Below are 20,698 nucleotides of genomic sequence, written 5' to 3' on the forward strand. Positions count from 1 at the left end.
TAGGATATGCTGTACACATGCTTGTTGGATTCATACGCTACACACTTTAGGATTATACTATACATTCACTTGTAGCATTTATACTGTACATTCGCTCGCAGAATTTATACTGTGGACACGCTTGTTGGATTTATACTGTACACGCTTGTAGGTTTCATATGGTACATACGCTTGTAGGATCCATACGGTACACTCGCTCGTAGGTTTTATGCTGTATACACCCTTGTACGCGCCTGCAGTATTCATACTACTCACGCGCTTGTAGGATTTATGCTGTACATGCTCTCGTAGGAATTTTACTGTGCACACGCTCGTAGGAGTTATACTGTACACACGTTCGTAGATTTATACGGTTCTCACGCTCGTAGGATTCATACTGTACGTGCACTCGTAAGAATTGTGCTGCACACCCGCTCGTAGGATTTATATTGTGTAGGGTTGTATATATATATATATATATATATATATATATATATATATATAATATGCTCGTGGGAATAATACTGTGCGTGCGCTCCTGACATGTGTGCTGTGCATGCGCTTGCGGTGTTGGTGAGGTTCACACGCTCGCAGCGTTTGTACCGCGCACATGCTCGTACAGCGCATGGGGTGTGGCCCTGTGCGCAGGTATGTGGTCATAATAGTTACTACATGCATGCTTATTCTTTGTCATCGGTTGTGGTTGGCCACGTGTGCGTTCGCTTTGGTGGTGCATACGCGCATATAGTTGGCCTGAGTATAGGTTCATCAAGTTTGGTACAGTCACGCATAGCTGTTATACGACAGTTTGGCACATAGTCATTCTGTATACATCTGTATATAGGCAGGGAGATACATGGCATTATTGTTGTTACTGACACGTCTTCAGAACAACAACAACAATAACACGACACACAGGCGGTGTATACCCATTAAGCCTTCCACGCCTGCAGGGGGGGTACGTTGCATTATTGTTACTGACACGCCTTCAGCTCAACAATAACGCTACACGTAGGTGGTGTATACCCATTATACCTTCCACGTCTGCAGTGGGATATATTGCATAGTTGTTGTTACTGACACGTCTTCAGAGCAACGACATTACGACACATAGGTGGCGTATACCCATTATTCCTGCCACGTCTGCAGGAGGGGTACCTCGCATAATTGTTGTTACTGACACGCCTTCAGAACAACAACATTACGACATAGGTGGTGTATACTTATGCCTGGCACGTCTGCATGGGGGGTACGTTGCATATTTGTTGTTACTGACACGCCTTCAGAGCAACAACATTACAACACATAGGCGGTGATATACTCCTTATTCCTGACACGTCTATAAGAAAAAAATAAAGAAAGAAAGAATGAAAATTGCCTCACATCAGTGCTTTCTAGTTATTGTACAGTGGGACGGACACCGTATGAATAAATTAATGTGTTGTATTATACGTCAGTGCTTCATGTAGTTATATAGTTGTACTGGGCATATGTGTAGATAAGTTGCTCTGTGCATCTGTTCATATAGTTTGTTTAGTACTTATGCTCACCCATGCAGTTCATTCTAGCCACACGTTCATAGTTTGTTCGGTGCACACGCTCAAAGCTTTATACATATATATATATAGTTTTGACTGTGTATATGGTCGTGGGTTGTTTGAGCAGTTGGTTGTGGTATAAGTGAGGTGCATCTGGCCTTGATGATTATGCCGGGCCCACATTTATATTTTCATGGTCTGCATATGGATCAAGAAGTCATGCTAGGTATATTTATGGTGCAGGATTGTTCTATTCGGTATAGATTCATAGGTTCATTATGTACACATGTTTCATGATGTTTTGCTGTGCTATGTTATGGTGTTTAGACCATACGCCCCATGTCTTTGACACTGCCCCGGTTTCATGGCATTGGGCGAATCTGCACGGATAATTTGGTGGGTTACCATTTTATTAACATTGAATAGTGCATATGGAAATATAGCTGGGGTTCGGTTTGTTACTTGCCTAGTCGACAGGTCAAGCATGGTCACGACCTGTCTCAGCTTCAGGTTGACATCGACACGAATAGTCTTCTACATTAGTTGAGATTTTTTTTTAATTTCGGCTACACCAGTCACATCTTCAGGTTAGTCTGGATATAATTTGACATGCCTTTAGGTTGGCAACAATGTCTTTGTATACGTTGTGTTCTCTCAGCACTTGGTTATGCTGCAGGGATAGCATTATGTTTCCATTGTTAATAGCCACGTCTATAGGTAAATCATGGTTACAACCGGTTTTGGTTCAGGGTGACGGCCATACTGTTAGTTACAGATTTGGTTGGGTCTTTCATTCATGTTTCAGCCTGTCACGTCTACAGGTCAGTTCAGTTGCGACCTGACACGACTTCAGGTCGGCGGTAACGTCATCATGTGTCCATATGTTTACTTAGCATTAAGGACATAGCTTGGTTCTGTGTGGTTGGTTTTGTTTGTCTTGGCTTAGTTTGACGATGATAGTAGTCACATTTTGGTTGAGTCTCATTATCATGTTGCTGCATAAGGGGTTGCATAGCCGTTCACGTCCACAGGTTGGTTACAGTGGTAACCTGGCACAGGTTTAGGTTGGTGATTACGTAGTCTTTTGTGTATACATGTTGTTAGCACTTGAAGTTGTGTATACGGACATAGGGTTGTTCTCAGTTGAGACTTTTCACGTCCACAGCTCACAGAGAGCTTCCGACACGTAACCTGGAATACTTAAGTGATGTTTTACATTAGATACCTAGTGGATGTCTCATGTGCCATTTTATTCCTACTTGCATTCATCGGGTTTTGCCACTCTTCTTTGCATCCAGCATAATACTATCAAAATATATGTCAGGCATCCAGCATAACATCACATGGTTTTCCTCTGACAGGGCGTCATTGTTTGCATTCCATGCCATCAAATCTACCCTGAAGAGTGCACGAAGAGGGAGGTTCGCAAGCTCTATAGCCGTCGGCTCTGGTGGCTGGCTTAGTTTGTTGGTTAGCTGACGCTTTAGGTGATTCCCCATTGGGATGTCAGGACAGCTTAACGTTAGAGGCCGCGCTGTCCTTCAGTTGTCATGGTTTCCTTAGGTTTAGGGGAATTACATGCAGGTGCATGGCCGTAGTTACAATAACTTTGCAGGGATGTAAATAATTACTTATTGAAATAGTATAGCAGATGAATGTTATTGTCAGGTTATCATCATACGGCATTTTCCCAAGTCCCACGAGTGATGCTCAGCTGAGTATTGCAATCTTCGCTTCCGCTTGTCAAGGGTCCAACGGGATCAGCCGCTGCCATTATTTAGGGGGCGGCACTCACTGCTAAGTTGCTTGTCAAGCATGTACGTATTCTTATTAAATACTTTTAGCGATCTGTCCACCATATCCAGTCATTCCCTTAGCATTGGGGCTGCTGCACCGACGTCACATCATGGTGTGCCAGCATACGGGGTTAGGAAATAGGGGTGCCGGGAAGTCAGTACCTACATGCTCTATACCCCCATTCCATAGTCTGTAATGCATTTCAGTGATTGGTCATGGGGTTGGTGCACGAGTTAATAGCGCTTTGTTCTCATTATGTGTTTTGCCCTCTATTTTTCAGGTTTACTCCTACACGGCAGTATATGGCATAACTGACTGTCTAGATAGGTTACAGGATGTAGTAGGGAATAGGAGTTTAGTAAGAGGTTCAGTTAGGTAGGCTGGCTATACGATTGAGCACTGACCACAAATATATATAAAATATGGAGATTACTGTACTGTGTGGTGTGTATATACTGGGCAGTGCCTGGTTTCCTCCAGACATGATGCTGCCCCCACCATGATCACTGTAGGGATAGTATTGGGCAGGTGATGGGCAGTACCTGGTTTCCTCTATACATGATGCTGCCCCCACCATGATCACTGTAGGGATGGTATTGGGCAGGTGATGGGCAGTACCTGGTTTCCCCCAGACATAATGCTGCCCCCACCATGATCACTGTAGGGATGGTATTGGGCAGGTGATGGGCAGTGCCTGGTTTCCCCCAGACATAATGCTGCCCCCACCATGATCACTGTAGGGATGGTATTGGGCAGGTGATGGGCAGTGCCTGGTTTCCTCCAGACATGATGCTGCCCCCACCATGATCACTGTAGGGATGGTATTGGGCAGGTGATGTGCAGTACCTGGTTTCCTCTATACATGATGCTGCCCCCACCATGATCACTGTAGGGATGGTATTGGGCAGGTGATGGGCAGTACCTGGTTTCCTCCAGACATGATGCTGCCCCCACCATGATCACTGTAGGGATGGTATTGGGCAGGTGATGGGCAGTGCCTGGTTTCCTCCAGACATGATGCTGCCCCCACCATGATCACTGTAGGGATGGTATTGGGCAGGTGATGGGCAGTGCCTGGTTTCCTCTATACATGATGCTGCCCCCACCATGATCACTGTAGGGATAGTATTGGGCAGGTGATGGGCAGTACCTGGTTTCCCCCAGACATGATGCTGCCCCCACCATGATCACTGTAGGGATGGTATTGGGCAGGTGATGGGCAGTACCTGGTTTCCTCCAGACATGATGCTGCCCCCACCATGATCACTGTAGGGATGGTATTGGGCAGGTGATGGGCAGTGCCTGGTTTCCTCCAGACATGATGCTGCCCCCACCATGATCACTGTAGGGATGGTATTGGGCAGGTGATGGGCAGTGCCTGGTTTCCTCTATACATGATGCTGCCCCCACCATGATCACTGTAGGGATAGTATTGGGCAGGTGATGGGCAGTACCTGGTTTCCCCCAGACATGATGCTGCCCCCACCATGATCACTGTAGGAATGGTATTGGGCAGGTGATGGGCAGTACCTGGTTTCCCCCAGACATGATGCTGCCCCCACCATGATCACTGTAGGGATGGTATTGGGCAGGTGATGGGCAGTACCTGGTTTCCCCCAGACATGATGCTGCCCCCACCATGATCACTGTAGGGATGGTATTGGGCAGGCGATGGGCAGTACCTGGTTTCCTCTATACATGATGCTGCCCCCACCATGATCACTGTAGGGATGGTATTGGGCAGTACCTGGTTTCCTCCAGACATGACGCGGCCCCCACCATGATCACTGCAGGGATAGTATTGGGCAGGTGATGGGCAGTGTCTGGTTTCCTCTATACATGATGCTGCCCCCACCATGATCACTGTAGGGATGGTATTGGGCAGGTGATGGGCAGTGTCTGGTTTCCCCCAGACATGATGCTGCCCCCACCATGATCACTGTAGGGATGGTATTGGGCAGGTGATGGGTAGTGCCTGGTTTCCTCTATACATGATGCTGCCCCCACCATGATCACTGTAGGGATGGTATTGGGCAGGTGATGGGCAGTACCTGGTTTCCCCAGACATTATGCTGCCCCCACCATGATCACTGTAGGGATGGTATTGGGCAGGTGATGGGCAGTACCTGGTTTCCTCTATACATGATGCTGCCCCCACCATGATCACTGTAGGGATAGTATTGGGCAGGTGATGGGCAGTACCTGGTTTCCCCCAGACATGATGCTGCCCCCACCATGATTACTGTAGGGATAGTATTGGGCAGGTGATGGGCAGTACCTGGTTTCCCCCAGACATGATGCTGCCCCCACCATGATCACTGTAGGGATGGTATTGGGCAGGTGATGGGCAGTACCTGGTTTCCTCTATACATGATGCTGCCCCCACCATGATCACTGTAGGGATGGTATTGGGCAGGTGATGGGCAGTACCTGGTTTCCTCCAGACATGATGCTGCCCCCACCATGATCACTGTAGGCATGGTATTGGGCAGGTGATGTGCAGTACCTGGTTTCCCCAGACATTATGCTGCCCCCACCATGATCACTGTAGGGATGGTATTGGGCAGGTGATGGGCAGTACCTGGTTTCCTCTATACATGATGCTGCCCCCACCATGATCACTGTAGGGATGGTATTGGGCAGGTGATGGGCAGTACCTGGTTTCCTCTATACATGATGCTGCCCCCCCCCCCCATGATCACTGTAGGGATAGTATTGGGCAGGTGATGGGCAGTGTCTGGTTTCCTCTATACATGATGCTGCCCCCACCATGATCACTGTAGGGATGGTATTGGGCAGGTGATGGCAGTGTCTGGTTTCCTCTATACATGATGCTGCCCCCCCCCCCCATGATCACTGTAGGGATAGTATTGGGCAGGTGATGGGCAGTACCTGGTTTCCTCCAGACATGATGCTGCCCCCACCATGATCACTGTAGGGATGGTATTGGGCAGGTGATGGGCAGTGTCTGGTTTCCTCTATACATGATGCTGCCCCCACCATGATCACTGTAGGGATGGTATTGGGCAGGTGATGGGCAGTACCTGGTTTCCTCTATACATGATGCTGCCCCCACCATGATCACTGTAGGGATAGTATTGGGCAGGTGATGGGCAGTGCCTGGTTTCCCCCAGACATGATGCTGCCCCCACCATGATTACTGTAGGGATGGTATTGGACAGGCGATGGGCAGTACCTGGTTTCCTCTATACATGATGCTGCCCCCACCATGATCACTGTAGGGATGGTATTGGGCAGTACCTGGTTTCCTCCAGACATGACGCGGCCCCCACCATGATCACTGCAGGGATGGTATTGGGCAGGTGATGGGCAGTGTCTGGTTTCCCCCAGACATGATGCTGCCCCCACCATGATCACTGTAGGGATGGTATTGGGCAGGTGATGGGCAGTACCTGGTTTCCCCAGACATTATGCTGCCCCCACCATGATCACTGTAGGGATGGTATTGGGCAGGTGATGGGCAGTACCTGGTTTCCTCTATACATGATGCTGCCCCCACCATGATCACTGTAGGGATAGTATTGGGCAGGTGATGGGCAGTACCTGGTTTCCTCTATACATGATGCTGCCCCCACCATGATCACTGTAGGGATAGTATTGGGCAGGTGATGGGCAGTGTCTGGTTTCCTCTATACATGATGCTGCCCCCACCATGATCACTGTAGGGATGGTATTGGGCAGGTGATGGGCAGTACCTGGTTTCCCCAGACATTATGCTGCCCCCACCATGATCACTGTAGGGATGGTATTGGGCAGGTGATGGGCAGTACCTGGTTTCCTCTATACATGATGCTGCCCCCACCATGATCACTGTAGGGATGGTATTGGGCAGGTGATGGGCAGTACCTGGTTTCCTCTATACATGATGCTGCCCCCCCCCATGATCACTGTAGGGATGGTATTGGGCAGGTGATGGGCAGTGTCTGGTTTCCTCTATACATGATGCTGCCCCCACCATGATCACTGTAGGGATAGTATTGGGCAGGTGATGGGCAGTGTCTGGTTTCCTCTATACATGATGCTGCCCCCACCATGATCACTGTAGGGATGGTATTGGGCAGGTGATGGCAGTGTCTGGTTTCCCCCAGACATGATGCTGCCCCCACCATGATCACTGTAGGGATGGTATTGGGGCAGGTGATGGGCAGTGTCTGGTTTCCTCTATACATGATGCTGCCCCCACCATGATCACTGTAGGGATAGTATTGGGCAGGTGATGGGCAGTACCTGGTTTCCTCCAGACATGATGCTGCCCCCACCATGATCACTGTAGGGATGGTATTGGGCAGGTGATGTGCAGTACCTGGTTTCCACTATACATGATGCTGCCCCCACCATGATCACTGTAGGGATAGTATTGGGCAGGTGATGGCAGTGTCTGGTTTCCTCTATACATGATGCTGCCCCCCACCATGATCACTGTAGGGATGGTATTGGCAGGTGATGGGCAGTACCTGGTTTCCTCCAGACATGATGCTGCCCCCACCATGATCACTGTAGGGATGGTATTGGGCAGGTGATGGGCAGTGTCTGGTTTCCTCTATACATGATGCTGCCCCCACCATGATCACTGTAGGGATGGTATTGGGCAGGTGATGGGCAAGTACCTGGTTTCCTCTATACATGATGCTGTCCCCACCATGATCACTGTAGGGATGGTATTGGGCAGGTGATGGGCAGTACCTGGTTTCCTCTATACATGATGCTGTCCCCACCATGATCACTGTAGGGATGGTATTGGGCAGGTGATGGGCAGTACCTGGTTTCCTCTATACATGATGCTGTCCCCACCATGATCACTGTAGGGATGGTATTGGGCAGGTGATGGGCAGTACCTGGTTTCCTCCAGACATGATGCTGCCCCCACCATGATCACTGTAGGGATGGTATTGGGCAGGTGATGGGCAGTGCCTGGTTTCCTCCAGACATGATGCTGCCCCCACCATGATCACTGTAGGGATGGTATTGGGCAGGTGATGGGCAGTACCTGGTTTCCTCCAGACATGATGCTGCCCCCACCATGATCACTGTAGGGTATGGTATTGGGCAGGTGATGGGCAGTACCTGGTTTCCTCTATACATGATGCTGTCCCCACCATGACCACTGTAGGGATGGTATTGGGCAGGTGATGGGCAGTACCTGGTTTCCTCCAGACATGATGCTGGCCCCTAAATTTCAGGTGTCATAGAAAAGGATCTGAATACTCTTATGTCCAGGCCAAAGTTTAGTTTCTTTTTTTTTTTTTTTTCTTATAAAATTTTCTAAAATGTCTTACATTCTGTGATCATTTTTTGGGGTATTGAGGGCAGAATGGGAAACCCGAGAGAAGCAACAGAACAAAATGTAACCGTGACCGGGTGGGAATAGTTTCCTGAATGCTTTGTGCGTAGAGGCTGTGGGGTATGAAGTTACAAGCTGCTGTGTGGTAAATGTCTATATTCTATACCAGACGGCTATTATCGGAGGCCAGTGTCTGATCGCTGTGGACTCCCGGTCGTTCTTACTGATGTCTTCCTCTTACTTTTTTAGCTTTGTAAGAAACACCATTTTGGCATCAACAAACCGGAGAAGATCACGGCATCTCCTGATGACTCAAAGTTCCTCCTCAAGACGCTGACACAGATTAAATCCAATGTGTCTGCTCCCAATAAGAAGAGGGTAAACTCCCCCCCCCACCCCCCCCCCCCCCCCCCCCCCCTATGTAATCTTAATCCTTCTCCTCCTGTTCCTTATAGATTGTAAACTCCTATGGTCAGGGCTCTGATGGGGGGGTGCAGGGCATTTGGTGTTGATCTTAATAGATTTTTCATTTTCAGGTAAAAGAAAATAAGGAAAAGGAGAAACTTGAGAGGCGGTTATTGGATGAGTTATTCAAGATGTTTATGGATTCCGACTCTTTTTACTACAGCCGAACCTATGACCTGACCAACTCAGTGCAGCGGCAGAGCGCAAGCGAAACTCCAGAGCTCGCACTGTGGAGGAGGGTGAGGAGTGAGAGCAAGCGTGTGTGTGTGTGTGTGTGTGGGCGGGAAAAAATTTGGGTGTGCGGGGGTAGAAGGGGGGGCGTGCGGGGGGGGGGGGGGTGGGTAGAAGGGGGGGGCGTGCGGGGGGGGGTAGAAGGGGGGGCGTGCGGGGGGGGGGTAGAAGGGGGGCGTGCGGGGGGGGTAGAAGGGGGGCGTGCGGGGGGGGGGGGTAGAAGGGGGGGGGGCGTGAGGGGGGGGGGGGCGTGCGGGGGGGGGGTAGAAGGGGGGGGGTGCGTGGGCGGGGGATGTAAGAAGGGGGGGTGCGTCGGCGGGATAGGAGAAGGGTGGGCGCGTGGGCGGGAGAAGGGTGGGCGTGCATGTGCGTGGGGGATGGGAGAAGGGTGGGCATGCGCATTCCCGCGTGTGGGGGGTTTGGTGTTCAATGCGGGTGTGTGTTGGTGGGGTGGGCGTGCATGTGTGTGGGGGCAGCAGCAAGGTGAATCCTGGGAAGTTCTTGTCTCTTGTTCTCAGTTGATTTTGGGTTTTCCTTGCAGGTGGATGAACGCTTCTTCTGGAACAGACATATGCTGCAGGACTTGATCGAGCTTCAGGTGAGAGGAGGAAGCCGTGCCCTCCATGACAGGAGTTTACCATGTAGTACATATGATGCTGGCGGGTGGAGGAGATGTCACATACTCACATGTAGTAGCAGTTGTAGAGTACAGCGTACAGGAGGAGGAGATGTCACTGCCATTGATGGTGATCGTACTCACATGTAGTAGCAGTAGTAGAGTACAGTATACAGGAGGAGGAGATGTCACTGCCATTGATGATCGTACTCACATGTAGTAGCAGTAGTAGAGTACAGTATACAGGAGGAGGAGATGTCACTGCCATTGATGGTGATCATACTCACATGTAGTTGCAGTAGTAGAGTACAGTATACAGGAGGAGGAGATGTCACTGCCATTGATGGTGATCGTACTCACATGTAGTATAGTACAGTATACAGGAGGAGGAGATGTCACTGCCATTGATGGTGATCGTACTCACATGTAGTTGCAGTAGTAGAGTACAGTATACAGGAGGAGGAGATGTCACTGCCGTTGATGGTGATCGTACTCACATGTAGTAGCAGTAGTAGAGTACAGCGTACAGGAGGAGGAGATGTCACTGCCATTGATGGTGATCGTACTCACATGTAGTATAGTACAGTATACAGGAGGAGGAGATGTTACTGCCATTGATGGTGATCATACTCGCATGTAGTAGCAGTAGTAGAGTACAGCATACAGGAGGAGGAGATGTCACTGCCATTGATGGTGATCGTACTCACATGTAGTAGCAGTAGTAGAGTACAGCGTACAGGAGGAGGAGATGTCACTGCCATTGATGGTGATCGTACTCACATGTAGTAGCAGTAGTAGAGTACACAGCGTACAGGAGGAGATGTCACTGCCATTGATGGTGATCGTACTCACATGTAGTAGCAGTAGTAGAGTACAGCGTACAGGAGGAGGAGATGTCACTGCCATTGATGGTGATCGTACTCACATGTAGTAGCAGTAGTAGAGTACACAGCGTACAGGAGGAGATGTCACTGCCATTGATGGTGATCGTACTCACATGTAGTTGCAGTAGTAGAGTACAGCGTACAGGAGGAGATGTCACTGCCATTGATGGTGATAGTACTCACATGTAGTAGCAGTAGTAGAGTACAGTATACAGGAGGAGGAGATGTCACTGCCATTGATGGTGATCGTACTCTCATGTAGTAGCAGTAGTAGAGTACAGCGTACAGGAGGAGGAGATGTCACTGCCATTGATGGTGATCATACTCACATGTAGTTGCAGTATACAGTATATAGGGGTAGTCTGCTCTTCATCCTGATTTGTCTAGTCCTGGTTCGGCTTTAAATCTAAAACAAGAATGTCTCTATCGGCTCCATTAGGGGACACAGACCTTGGGTATATGCTGCGGTCACTAGGAGGCTTGACACTATGGCAACAAGAAAAGTCGGCTCCTCCCAGCAGGATATACCCACCTCCATGCCACTGAGCTAATCAGTTTTTAGCTTGGTTTCTTAGGAGGTGGACATGGTCTGGAGTTCTTTCCAGACCAGGTCTTATGTTTTATTATTTTCCTAGATTTAGGAATGTGTTAGTTTTTTATTCCGTTTTCTTTCCTGTTTTCAGGTGGGGACTCAGGAACTGCGGCTCACTGTTTCCCCATTGCGATTGAGGGGGCACAGACATCGCGTATATGTACTGTCAACCCCCTCTCGGCAACGGTCAGTGCCTGGGTTTGTACCTCATGGGTCCGGGTCACCCTGCTCGCCTCGCTCGCACATGGTACATGGTAGCCCGGCATGATGCAGGTGACAAAGCTGGCTGAAGACTTCACGAGGTAAGTTCTTCAGACTGAAGGTGAGTATTTTTCTCCCTTTTCTTGCAGGTTCTAGGATTCTGCATCCTCTGGAGGCCCCTTACTTCAGCCCACTCCTCTTTATTATTATTTCCCTGTCATGTGGGGAACCCTTTCAGGTGGGAGGTACTGGGGATTTGTCACTCAGTGGGGGACTGCATAAAAATCAGTGGTGTAGGACCGTGTTTAAGCCTCCCTTCTCTAGGGATGTTGTAGCCCCGGTGCCTTTTCACAGACGCTGACACTGCTCGGGCAATTACTTACTTTCCTCCTGCGCTCTCAGTGAGCGCGGCCCCTATCTCCAGCCATATCGTGCCGGAACTCAGCCCTGCTCTCCTGTTCTCTCTCTCCCTCTCCCCCTCCGACTCAGAGGACCGCTCGGATATGACTGATGTGGTGTCCTCATTGGTTTCAGCCATAAGAGGCACCTTCCATCTAAATGACCCAGGAACTTCGGACGTGGTCCAGAAGTCTCCTTTCCTTGTGCCTGACCGGCACCCAAGTCTTTCAGCTCTCTCGCTGAATTTTTACACCTGCTGGTATCCGTCTGGAGGCACCCTGACAAGAAGTTTCAGGAAACAAAGAAGGTTCAGGTGCGGTATCCCTTCTCCAAGGACCTCATTGCTCTGTGGACCTCCTCTCCACAACTGGAGATTTTCTGTGTTTTATGGAATTAGGGCAGCCCAGTGGTTGGCACTGTAGCATTGCAGTGCTGGGTCCTAGGTTCAGATCCTGACAAGGTCAGCATCTGCAAAGGAGTTTGTGTTTCCTTTGCCTTCATCCGCCACTGTGCTGCCTTTGCCACAAGCTTCCTGGTAGACACCGTCCCTCCATGTGGCTTAAAGCCTGGAATGCGGACACCGCCTTCAGGGTGGAAAAGAGTTCTTTATTACCTCTGGATAGGGCTCACAGAACCGCTTTCCATCATAAGTCCTCCTTCCGGTTCTACAGACCTTTGGTATCAACAAAGGGTCCAGCCAGGCGCTTTCACGGGAAGAGGGCTCCCTCCTTCCGGACCCATCCCTCCCAGAGGTAGGCTATCTGTTCCGGCCGTTTTGCAGCCCCATCAGGCACCCGTAGGCCTTCCTCGGCCTGAAGTCTCCCTCACCCACCGACCTTTTCTCGGGTGGTTGGTCACCTCTTACTCTTCCAGGATGCCTGGACCATGCACATTCAGCGAGTGGTCCCTACACAGGGAGTAATTATCCCGGTTCCTTCAGGGGAACGTTTTCGAGGTTTATGCCAACCTCTTTGTGGTCCCCAAGAAAGGCGTTTCTATTTGCCCAATCTTGGTTCTCGAGTATCTCAGCCAGCATCTTCTGTTTTTCCAACCCGAATGGAGTCTCTCCGTTTGGTGCTGGCATCCATGGTTCAGGGGGAGTTTTCGTTCCTCGGTGGACATCAAGGATGCCTGTCTCCACATCTCATTATTTTCCGGTTATCAGCGGTACCTATGCTTTGCAGTTCTGGACGGTCATTTTCTATTGTGGCTCTCCATTTCGGTCTGGCCACTTCTCCCCGGACCTTTACCAAAGTCCTGGCGCTTGTGATAGCCCTTTTACGGACAACAGTTGTCTCCGTGATTCCTTACTTGGACGACCTCTTGATCAGAGCTCCAACCAGGGCCCAGATCCTGGAGAGTATTAGTCTCAACCTCCAGACCTTGTCTCACTTCGGTTGGATGGTCAATTGGGACAAGTCCAACCGCTCTCCTGGGGCTCCAGTTCGACGCGGCCTCTACCCACTTTCGACTCTGCCAGCTAATCGGCTGACTCTCTTATCAAGAGTCCGATGACTTCGGCACCCTGCTCCAGTTTCCATTCGCTTTTGCATGGATGTCCTGGGTTGGTTGGCGGCGGCCGTGGAGGCTGTGCCATTTGCCCAGTTTCATCACCGACCTCTTCAACTGGTGATTCTCTTCCGGTGGGACAGGTCTCTATTGTCTTTCGACCGCAAGATTGTTCTCTCTCAACAGTCTTGTCTGTCCCTTCTATGGTGGCTTTGTTTCACCCCTGCTTTTTCGGGGCGCTCCTTCCTGACCCTCCCTGCCAGTCTGTCAGGCTGGGGAGGTGTTTTCAGGGACCGGCCGGTCCGGGGCCTTGGTCCCCCGAGAAGCACTTTTCCCCTTCAAAATGTTGGGGCCTAGGGCAATGCTTGCTTGCTTCTTGGGAAATTCCCTTCTGGGCGGAACATCTCGGCTATCTTCATTCCGGCCGTCCCTGGGATTTGGTCTTCTCGGACGGTCCTCAGTCGTCCAAGGCGAGTGGTCCCTACATCCAGGGGTGTTTGCAGTGATCTGCAACCCCTGGGGTGCTCCAGGCGTTGACCTCTGCTTGTCCCGCCACAACCGAAGCGTTCCTCTCTCTTGGTCGGGCTTTGCCCTACCTTATCTGTTTTCCTCCCCTTCCTCTCTTTTCGGGGTCCTGAGGAAACTCTCACAGTGGGGCGTTCCCGCCATTCTCGTGGCCCAGCCTGCCCCCGGCGGGCGTGGTACGTCGTCGTGGTCAGACTCCTGAACGACTTAACGCTGCGCATTCCCTATCGTCCACACCTCCTATCTCAGGTCTCCTGTGCCACCCCTATTTACCGTCTCTGTGTTTGACGGCGTGGCGGTTGAGACAGCGGTTCTGAGGACCTGAGGTTTCTCTCCCCAAGTGGTTCGCACCATGCTGAGGGCTCACAAGCCTTCCTCTGCAAGATTTACCACCATACGGTCTTATTTTCTTTGGTGTGAAACTCAGCCTTTTTCTCCCTCGTGGTTTTCCTTTCCCGACCCCTTTCCAGTCGGGGTTGGCCCAAAGGTTGGCTTTCAGCTCTCTTAAGGGTCAAAGGTTAGGCCCTTTCCATTCTTTTTCAACATCCTCTGGCATTCAATTATCATGTCCAAACCTGGTTCAGGGAGTGGCACAAGATGCCCCCTCCTTATCAGTCCCCTTCTTTCCCTTGGGAGTTACACTTGGTCTTAGGTGCCCTGCAAGGCGCCCCTTTTGAACCTCTCAGGGACATTTCTCTTCGCCTCCTTCCCCGGAAGGTGGTGTTCCTTATTGCTCTTACCTTTGTTAGGAGGGTGTCAGAGCTGGCAGCTCTCTCCTGCTGTTCTCCCTTCCTGGTTGATTACCAGGACAAGTTGTGTTCCGTCCAGACCCGTCCTTCTTACCTGAGATGGTTTTTTGATTTTTCTTTTTTTCATCTCTGTGGGGACATCATCCTACCATCCTTTTGTCCGGCCCCTTCTCATCCCTGGAATCGTTTGTTCCACAACCTGGTTGTGATGAGGGCTGTTCGGACTTATCTCTCATTCACTCTTTTCCTTTTGGGAGGGTGACCCCCTTTTTTGTTTTTCTGGAAGGTCGTCGTACAGGACAATCTGCTTCTACGGCCACCATTTTTCGATTGATCCGGTCTGCTATTTCGGGAGCTTACCGCTGCAACGGGAAGATTCCACCCTTCAGAGTTTTGGCTCATTCCACCCATTTTTCAGGGCTCTCTGGGCCCTCCGCTACATGGCTTCGGCCTTGCAGTTCTGTAAGGCGTCCGTGTGGTCATCTTTGTACACTTTCTCAAGGTGCTACCAGATTCATGCCTTCGCATCAGCTGATGTTACTCTGGGCCGTAAGACGTTGTAGGCGGCGGTGGTCCAACTGTCTACCTGTCTGATTCCTTACCCACCCAAGGGACGGCTTTGGTACGTCCCATGGTCTGTGTCCCCCAATGGAGCCGATAGAGAAAAGGAGATTTTTGTGCTTACCGTAAAATCTCTTTCTCGAAGGATCCATTGGGGGACACAGCTCCCAGCCTTTTTTTTGGTGTTCCTATTTCAGTTATCTGTCCGAAGGTTGTTCAGTTGCCTTTTCTTCTAGTTGCTCGGACAGTGTCAAGCCTCCTAGTGACAGCAGCATACACCCATGGTCTGTGTCCCCCAATGCATTCTTCGAGAGAGAGACTTTATGGTTAGCACAAAAATCTCCTTATCTGGTTCCGCAGGATGAACATGGAGGCCTCTGGATCCTGCCGGTCATTCAAGGCTTTGTACAAATTGAGGAGCTTGTTGTGAACTACAATGAGTCTTCAGATGATGAAAAGAGCAGCCCAGAGAGCCCCGGGCCCCAGGAGACCACCTGTGTTGATGATGTTCACCCCCAATTCCTGGTGGCGTTGATATCACGGCGGAGCCGTCACCGAGCAGGTGAGTCCATGTAGCATCTGGAGGGCTGAGGTATTGCTGGACATAGATTAGGACGAGAAGGTTATAATGGATGATCCACCATCATGATGTGAGTGCGGCTGTGATGTATAGTGTATAATGGATGATGGGAGTGCGGCTGTCATGTATAGTGTATAATGGATGATGATGGGAGTGCGGCTGTCATGTATAGTGTATAATGGATGATGATGATGATGATGGGAGTGCGGCTGTCATGTATAGTGTATAATGGATGATGATGATGATGGGAGTGCGGCTGTCATGTATAGTGTATAATGGATGATGATGATGGGAGTGCGGCTGTCATGTATAGTGTATAATGGATGATGATGATGATGGGAGTGCGGCTGTCATGTATAGTGTATAATGGATGATGATGTGAGTGCGGCTGTCATGTATAGTGTATAATGGATGATGATGATGATGGGAGTGCGGCTGTCATGTATAGTGTATAATGGATGATGATGATGATGGGAGTGCGGCTGTCATGTATAGTGTATAATGGATGATGATGGGAGTGCGGCTGTCATGTATAGTGTATAATGGATGATGATGTGAGTGCGGCTGTCATATATAGTGTATAATGGATGATGATGATGGGAGTGCGGCTGTCATGTATAGTGTATAATGGATGATGATGTGAGTGCGGCTGTCATGTATAGTGTATAATGGATGATGATGATGATGATGTGAGTGCGGCTGTCATGTATAGTGTATAATGGATGATGATGATGGGAGTGCAGCTGTCATGTATAGTGTATAATGGATGATGATGTGAGTGCGGCTGTCATGTATAGTGTATAATGGATGATGATGATGATGATGATGATGTGAGTGCGGCTGTCATGTATAGTGTATAATGGATGATAATGATGATGGGAGTGCGGCTGTGATGTATAGTGTATAATGGATGATGATGATGATGATGATGGGAGTGCGGCTGTCATGTATAGTGTATAATGGATGATGATGGGAGTGCGGCTGTCATGTATAGTGTATAATGGATGATGATGATGATGGGAGTGCGGCTGTCATGTATAGTGTATAATGGATGATGATGATGATGGGAGTGCGGCTGTCATGTATAGTGTATAATGGATGATGATGATGATGGGAGTGCGGCTGTCATGTATAGTGTATAATGGATGATGATGATGATGGGAGTGCGGCTGTCATGTATAGTGTATAATGGATGATGATGATGGGAGTGCGGCTGTCATGTATAGTGTATAATGGATGATGATGATGGGAGTGCGGCTGTCGTGTATAGTGTATAATGGATGATGATGATGGGAGTGCGGCTGTCATGTAAAGTGTATAATGGATGATGATGATGATGGGAGTGCGGCTGTCATGTATAGTGTATAATGGATGATGATGATGATGGGAGTGCGGCTGTCATGTATAGTGTATAATGGATGATGATGATGGGAGTGCGGCTGTCATGTAAAGTGTATAATGGATGATGATGGGAGTGCGGCTGTCATGTATAGTGTATAATGGATGATGATGGGAGTGCGGCTGTCATGTATAGTGTATAATGGATGATGATGATGGGAGTGCGGCTGTCAGGTATTGTGTATAATGGATGATGATGATGGGAGTGCGGCTGTCATGTATAGTGTATAATGGATGATGATGATGGGAGTGCGGCTGTCATGTATAGTGTATAATGGATGATGATGATGGGAGTGCGGCTGTCATGTAAAGTGTATAATGGATGATGATGATGATGGGAGTGCGGCTGTCATGTATAGTGTATAATGGATGATGATGATGATGATGGGAGTGCGGCTGTCATGTATAGTGTATAATGGATGATGATGGGAGTGCGGCTGTCATGTATTGTGTATAATGGATGATGATGGGAGTGCGGCTGTCATGTATAGTGTATAATGGATGATGATGGGAGTGCGGCTGTCATGTATAGTGTATAATGGATGATGATGATGATGGGAGTGCGGCTGTGATGTATAGTGTATAATGGATGATGATGATGATGATGGGAGTGCGGCTGTGATGTATAGTGTATAATGGATGATGATGGGAGTGCGGCTGTCATGTATAGTGTATAATGGATGATGATGATGATGATGGGAGTGCGGCTGTCATGTATAGTGTATAATGGATGATGATGATGATGGGAGTGCGGCTGTCATGTATAGTGTATAATGGATGATGATGTGAGTGCGGCTGTCATGTATAGTGTATAATGGATGATGATGATGGGAGTGCGGCTGTCATGTATAGTGTATAATGGATGATGATGATGGGAGTGCGGCTGTCATGTATAGTGTATAATGGATGATGATGATGGGAGTGCGGCTGTCATGTATAGTGTATAATGGATGATGATGGGAGTGCGGCTGTCATGTATAGTGTATAATGGATGATGATGATGGGAGTGCGGCTGTCAGGTATTGTGTATAATGGATGATGATGATGGGAGTGCGGCTGTCATGTATAGTGTATAATGGATGATGATGATGGGAGTGCGGCTGTCATGTATAGTGTATAATGGATGATGATGATGGGAGTGCGGCTGTCATGTAAAGTGTATAATGGATGATGATGATGATGGGAGTGCGGCTGTCATGTATAGTGTATAATGGATGATGATGATGGGAGTGCGGCTGTCATGTATAGTGTATAATGGATGATGATGATGGGAGTGCGGCTGTCATGTATAGTGTATAATGGATGATGATGTGAGTGCGGCTGTCATGTATAGTGTATAATGGATGATGATGATGGGAGTGCGGCTGTCATGTATAGTGTATAATGGATGATGATGATGTGAGTGCGGCTGTCATGTATAGTGTATAATGGATGATGATGATGGGAGTGCGGCTGTCATGTATAGTGTATAATGGATGATGATGATGGGAGTGCGGCTGTCATGTATAGTGTATAATGGATGATGATGATGGGAGTGCGGCTGTCAGGTATTGTGTATAATGGATGATGATGATGGGAGTGCGGCTGTCATGTATAGTGTATAATGGATGATGATGATGGGAGTGCGGCTGTCATGTATAGTGTATAATGGATGATGATGATGGGAGTGCGGCTGTCATGTATAGTGTATAATGGATGATGATGATGGGAGTGCGGCTGTCATGTATTGTGTATAATGGATGATGATGATGGGAGTGCGGCTGTCATGTATAGTGTATAATGGATGATGATGGGAGTGCGGCTGTCATGTATAGTGTATAATGGATGATGATGATGATGGGAGTGCAGCTGTCATGTACAGTGTATAATGGATGATGGGAGTGCGGCTGTCATGTATAGTGTATAATGGATGATGATGTGAGTGCGGCTGTCATGTATAGTGTATAATGGATGATGATGATGATGGGAGTGCGGCTGTCATGTATAGTGTATAATGGATGATGATGATGGGAGTGCGGCTGTCATGTATAGTGTATAATGGATGATGATGATGATGATGTGAGTGCGGCTGTCATGTATAGTGTATAATGGATGATGATGATGATGGGAGTGCGGCTGTGATGTATAGTGTATAATGGATGATGATGATGATGATGGGAGTGCGGCTGTCATGTATAGTGTATAATGGATGATGATGGGAGTGCGGCTGTCATGTATAGTGTATAATGGATGATGATGATGATGATGGGAGTGCGGCTGTCATGTATAGTGTATAATGGATGATGATGATGATGGGAGTGCGGCTGTCATGTATAGTGTATAATGGATGATGATGTGAGTGCGGCTGTCATGTATAGTGTATAATGGATGATGATGATGGGAGTGCGGCTGTCATGTATAGTGTATAATGGATGATGATGATGGGAGTGCGGCTGTCATGTATAGTGTATAATGGATGATGATGATGGGAGTGCGGCTGTCAGGTATTGTGTATAATGGATGATGATGATGGGAGTGCGGCTGTCATGTATAGTGTATAATGGATGATGATGATGGGAGTGCGGCTGTCATGTATAGTGTATAATGGATGATGATGATGGGAGTGCGGCTGTCATGTAAAGTGTATAATGGATGATGATGATGATGGGAGTGCGGCTGTCATGTATAGTGTATAATGGATGATGATGATGGGAGTGCGGCTGTCATGTATTGTGTATAATGGATGATGATGGGAGTGCGGCTGTCATGTATAGTGTATAATGGATGATGATGGGAGTGCGGCTGTCATGTATAGTGTATAATGGATGATGATGATGATGGGAGTGCGGCTGTGATGTATAGTGTATAATGGATGATGATGATGATGATGATGGGAGTGCGGCTGTCATGTATAGTGTATAATGGATGATGATGGGAGTGCGGCTGTCATGTATAGTGTATAATGGATGATGATGGGAGTGCGGCTGTCATGTATAGTGTATAATGGATGATGATGATGATGGGAGTGCGGCTGTCATGTATAGTGTATAATGGATGATGATGATGATGGGAGTGCGGCTGTCATGTATAGTGTATAATGGATGATGATGATGGGAGTGCGGCTGTCATGTATAGTGTATAATGGATGATGATGGGAGTGCGGCTGTCATGTATAGTGTATAATGGATGATGATGATGATGGGAGTGCGGCTGTCATGTATAGTGTATAATGGATGATGATGATGGGAGTGCGGCTGTCATGTATAGTGTATAATGGATGATGATGATGATGATGGGAGTGCGGCTGTCATGTATAGTGTATAATGGATGATGATGATGATGGGAGTGCGGCTGTCATGTATTGTGTATAATGGATGATGATGATGGGAGTGC

General features: G+C 48.7%; 1 protein-coding gene across 1 annotated transcript in view; it reads left to right on the forward strand.

Annotated features, from left to right (window-relative positions):
* Positions 1 to 8,865: 8,865 nt before the first annotated feature.
* The window catches only part of LOC130322892 (phosphatidylinositide phosphatase SAC2-like), a gene marked incomplete at its 5' end in the record, with an annotated part of 14,199 nt that continues 2,366 nt past the window's right edge, over positions 8,866 to 20,698 (forward strand). The window contains 4 exons of the mRNA XM_056553111.1: positions 8,866 to 8,994; positions 9,153 to 9,320; positions 9,854 to 9,910; positions 15,709 to 15,910. Coding sequence (XP_056409086.1) covers positions 8,866 to 8,994; positions 9,153 to 9,320; positions 9,854 to 9,910; positions 15,709 to 15,910 — 556 coding nt within the window. The remainder of the gene's footprint in view (positions 8,995 to 9,152; positions 9,321 to 9,853; positions 9,911 to 15,708; positions 15,911 to 20,698) is intronic.

The sequence above is a fragment of the Hyla sarda genome, unplaced genomic scaffold (genome assembly GCF_029499605.1).
Source record: "Hyla sarda isolate aHylSar1 unplaced genomic scaffold, aHylSar1.hap1 scaffold_2381, whole genome shotgun sequence".
In the NCBI taxonomy this organism is placed as follows: Eukaryota; Metazoa; Chordata; class Amphibia; order Anura; family Hylidae; genus Hyla; species Hyla sarda.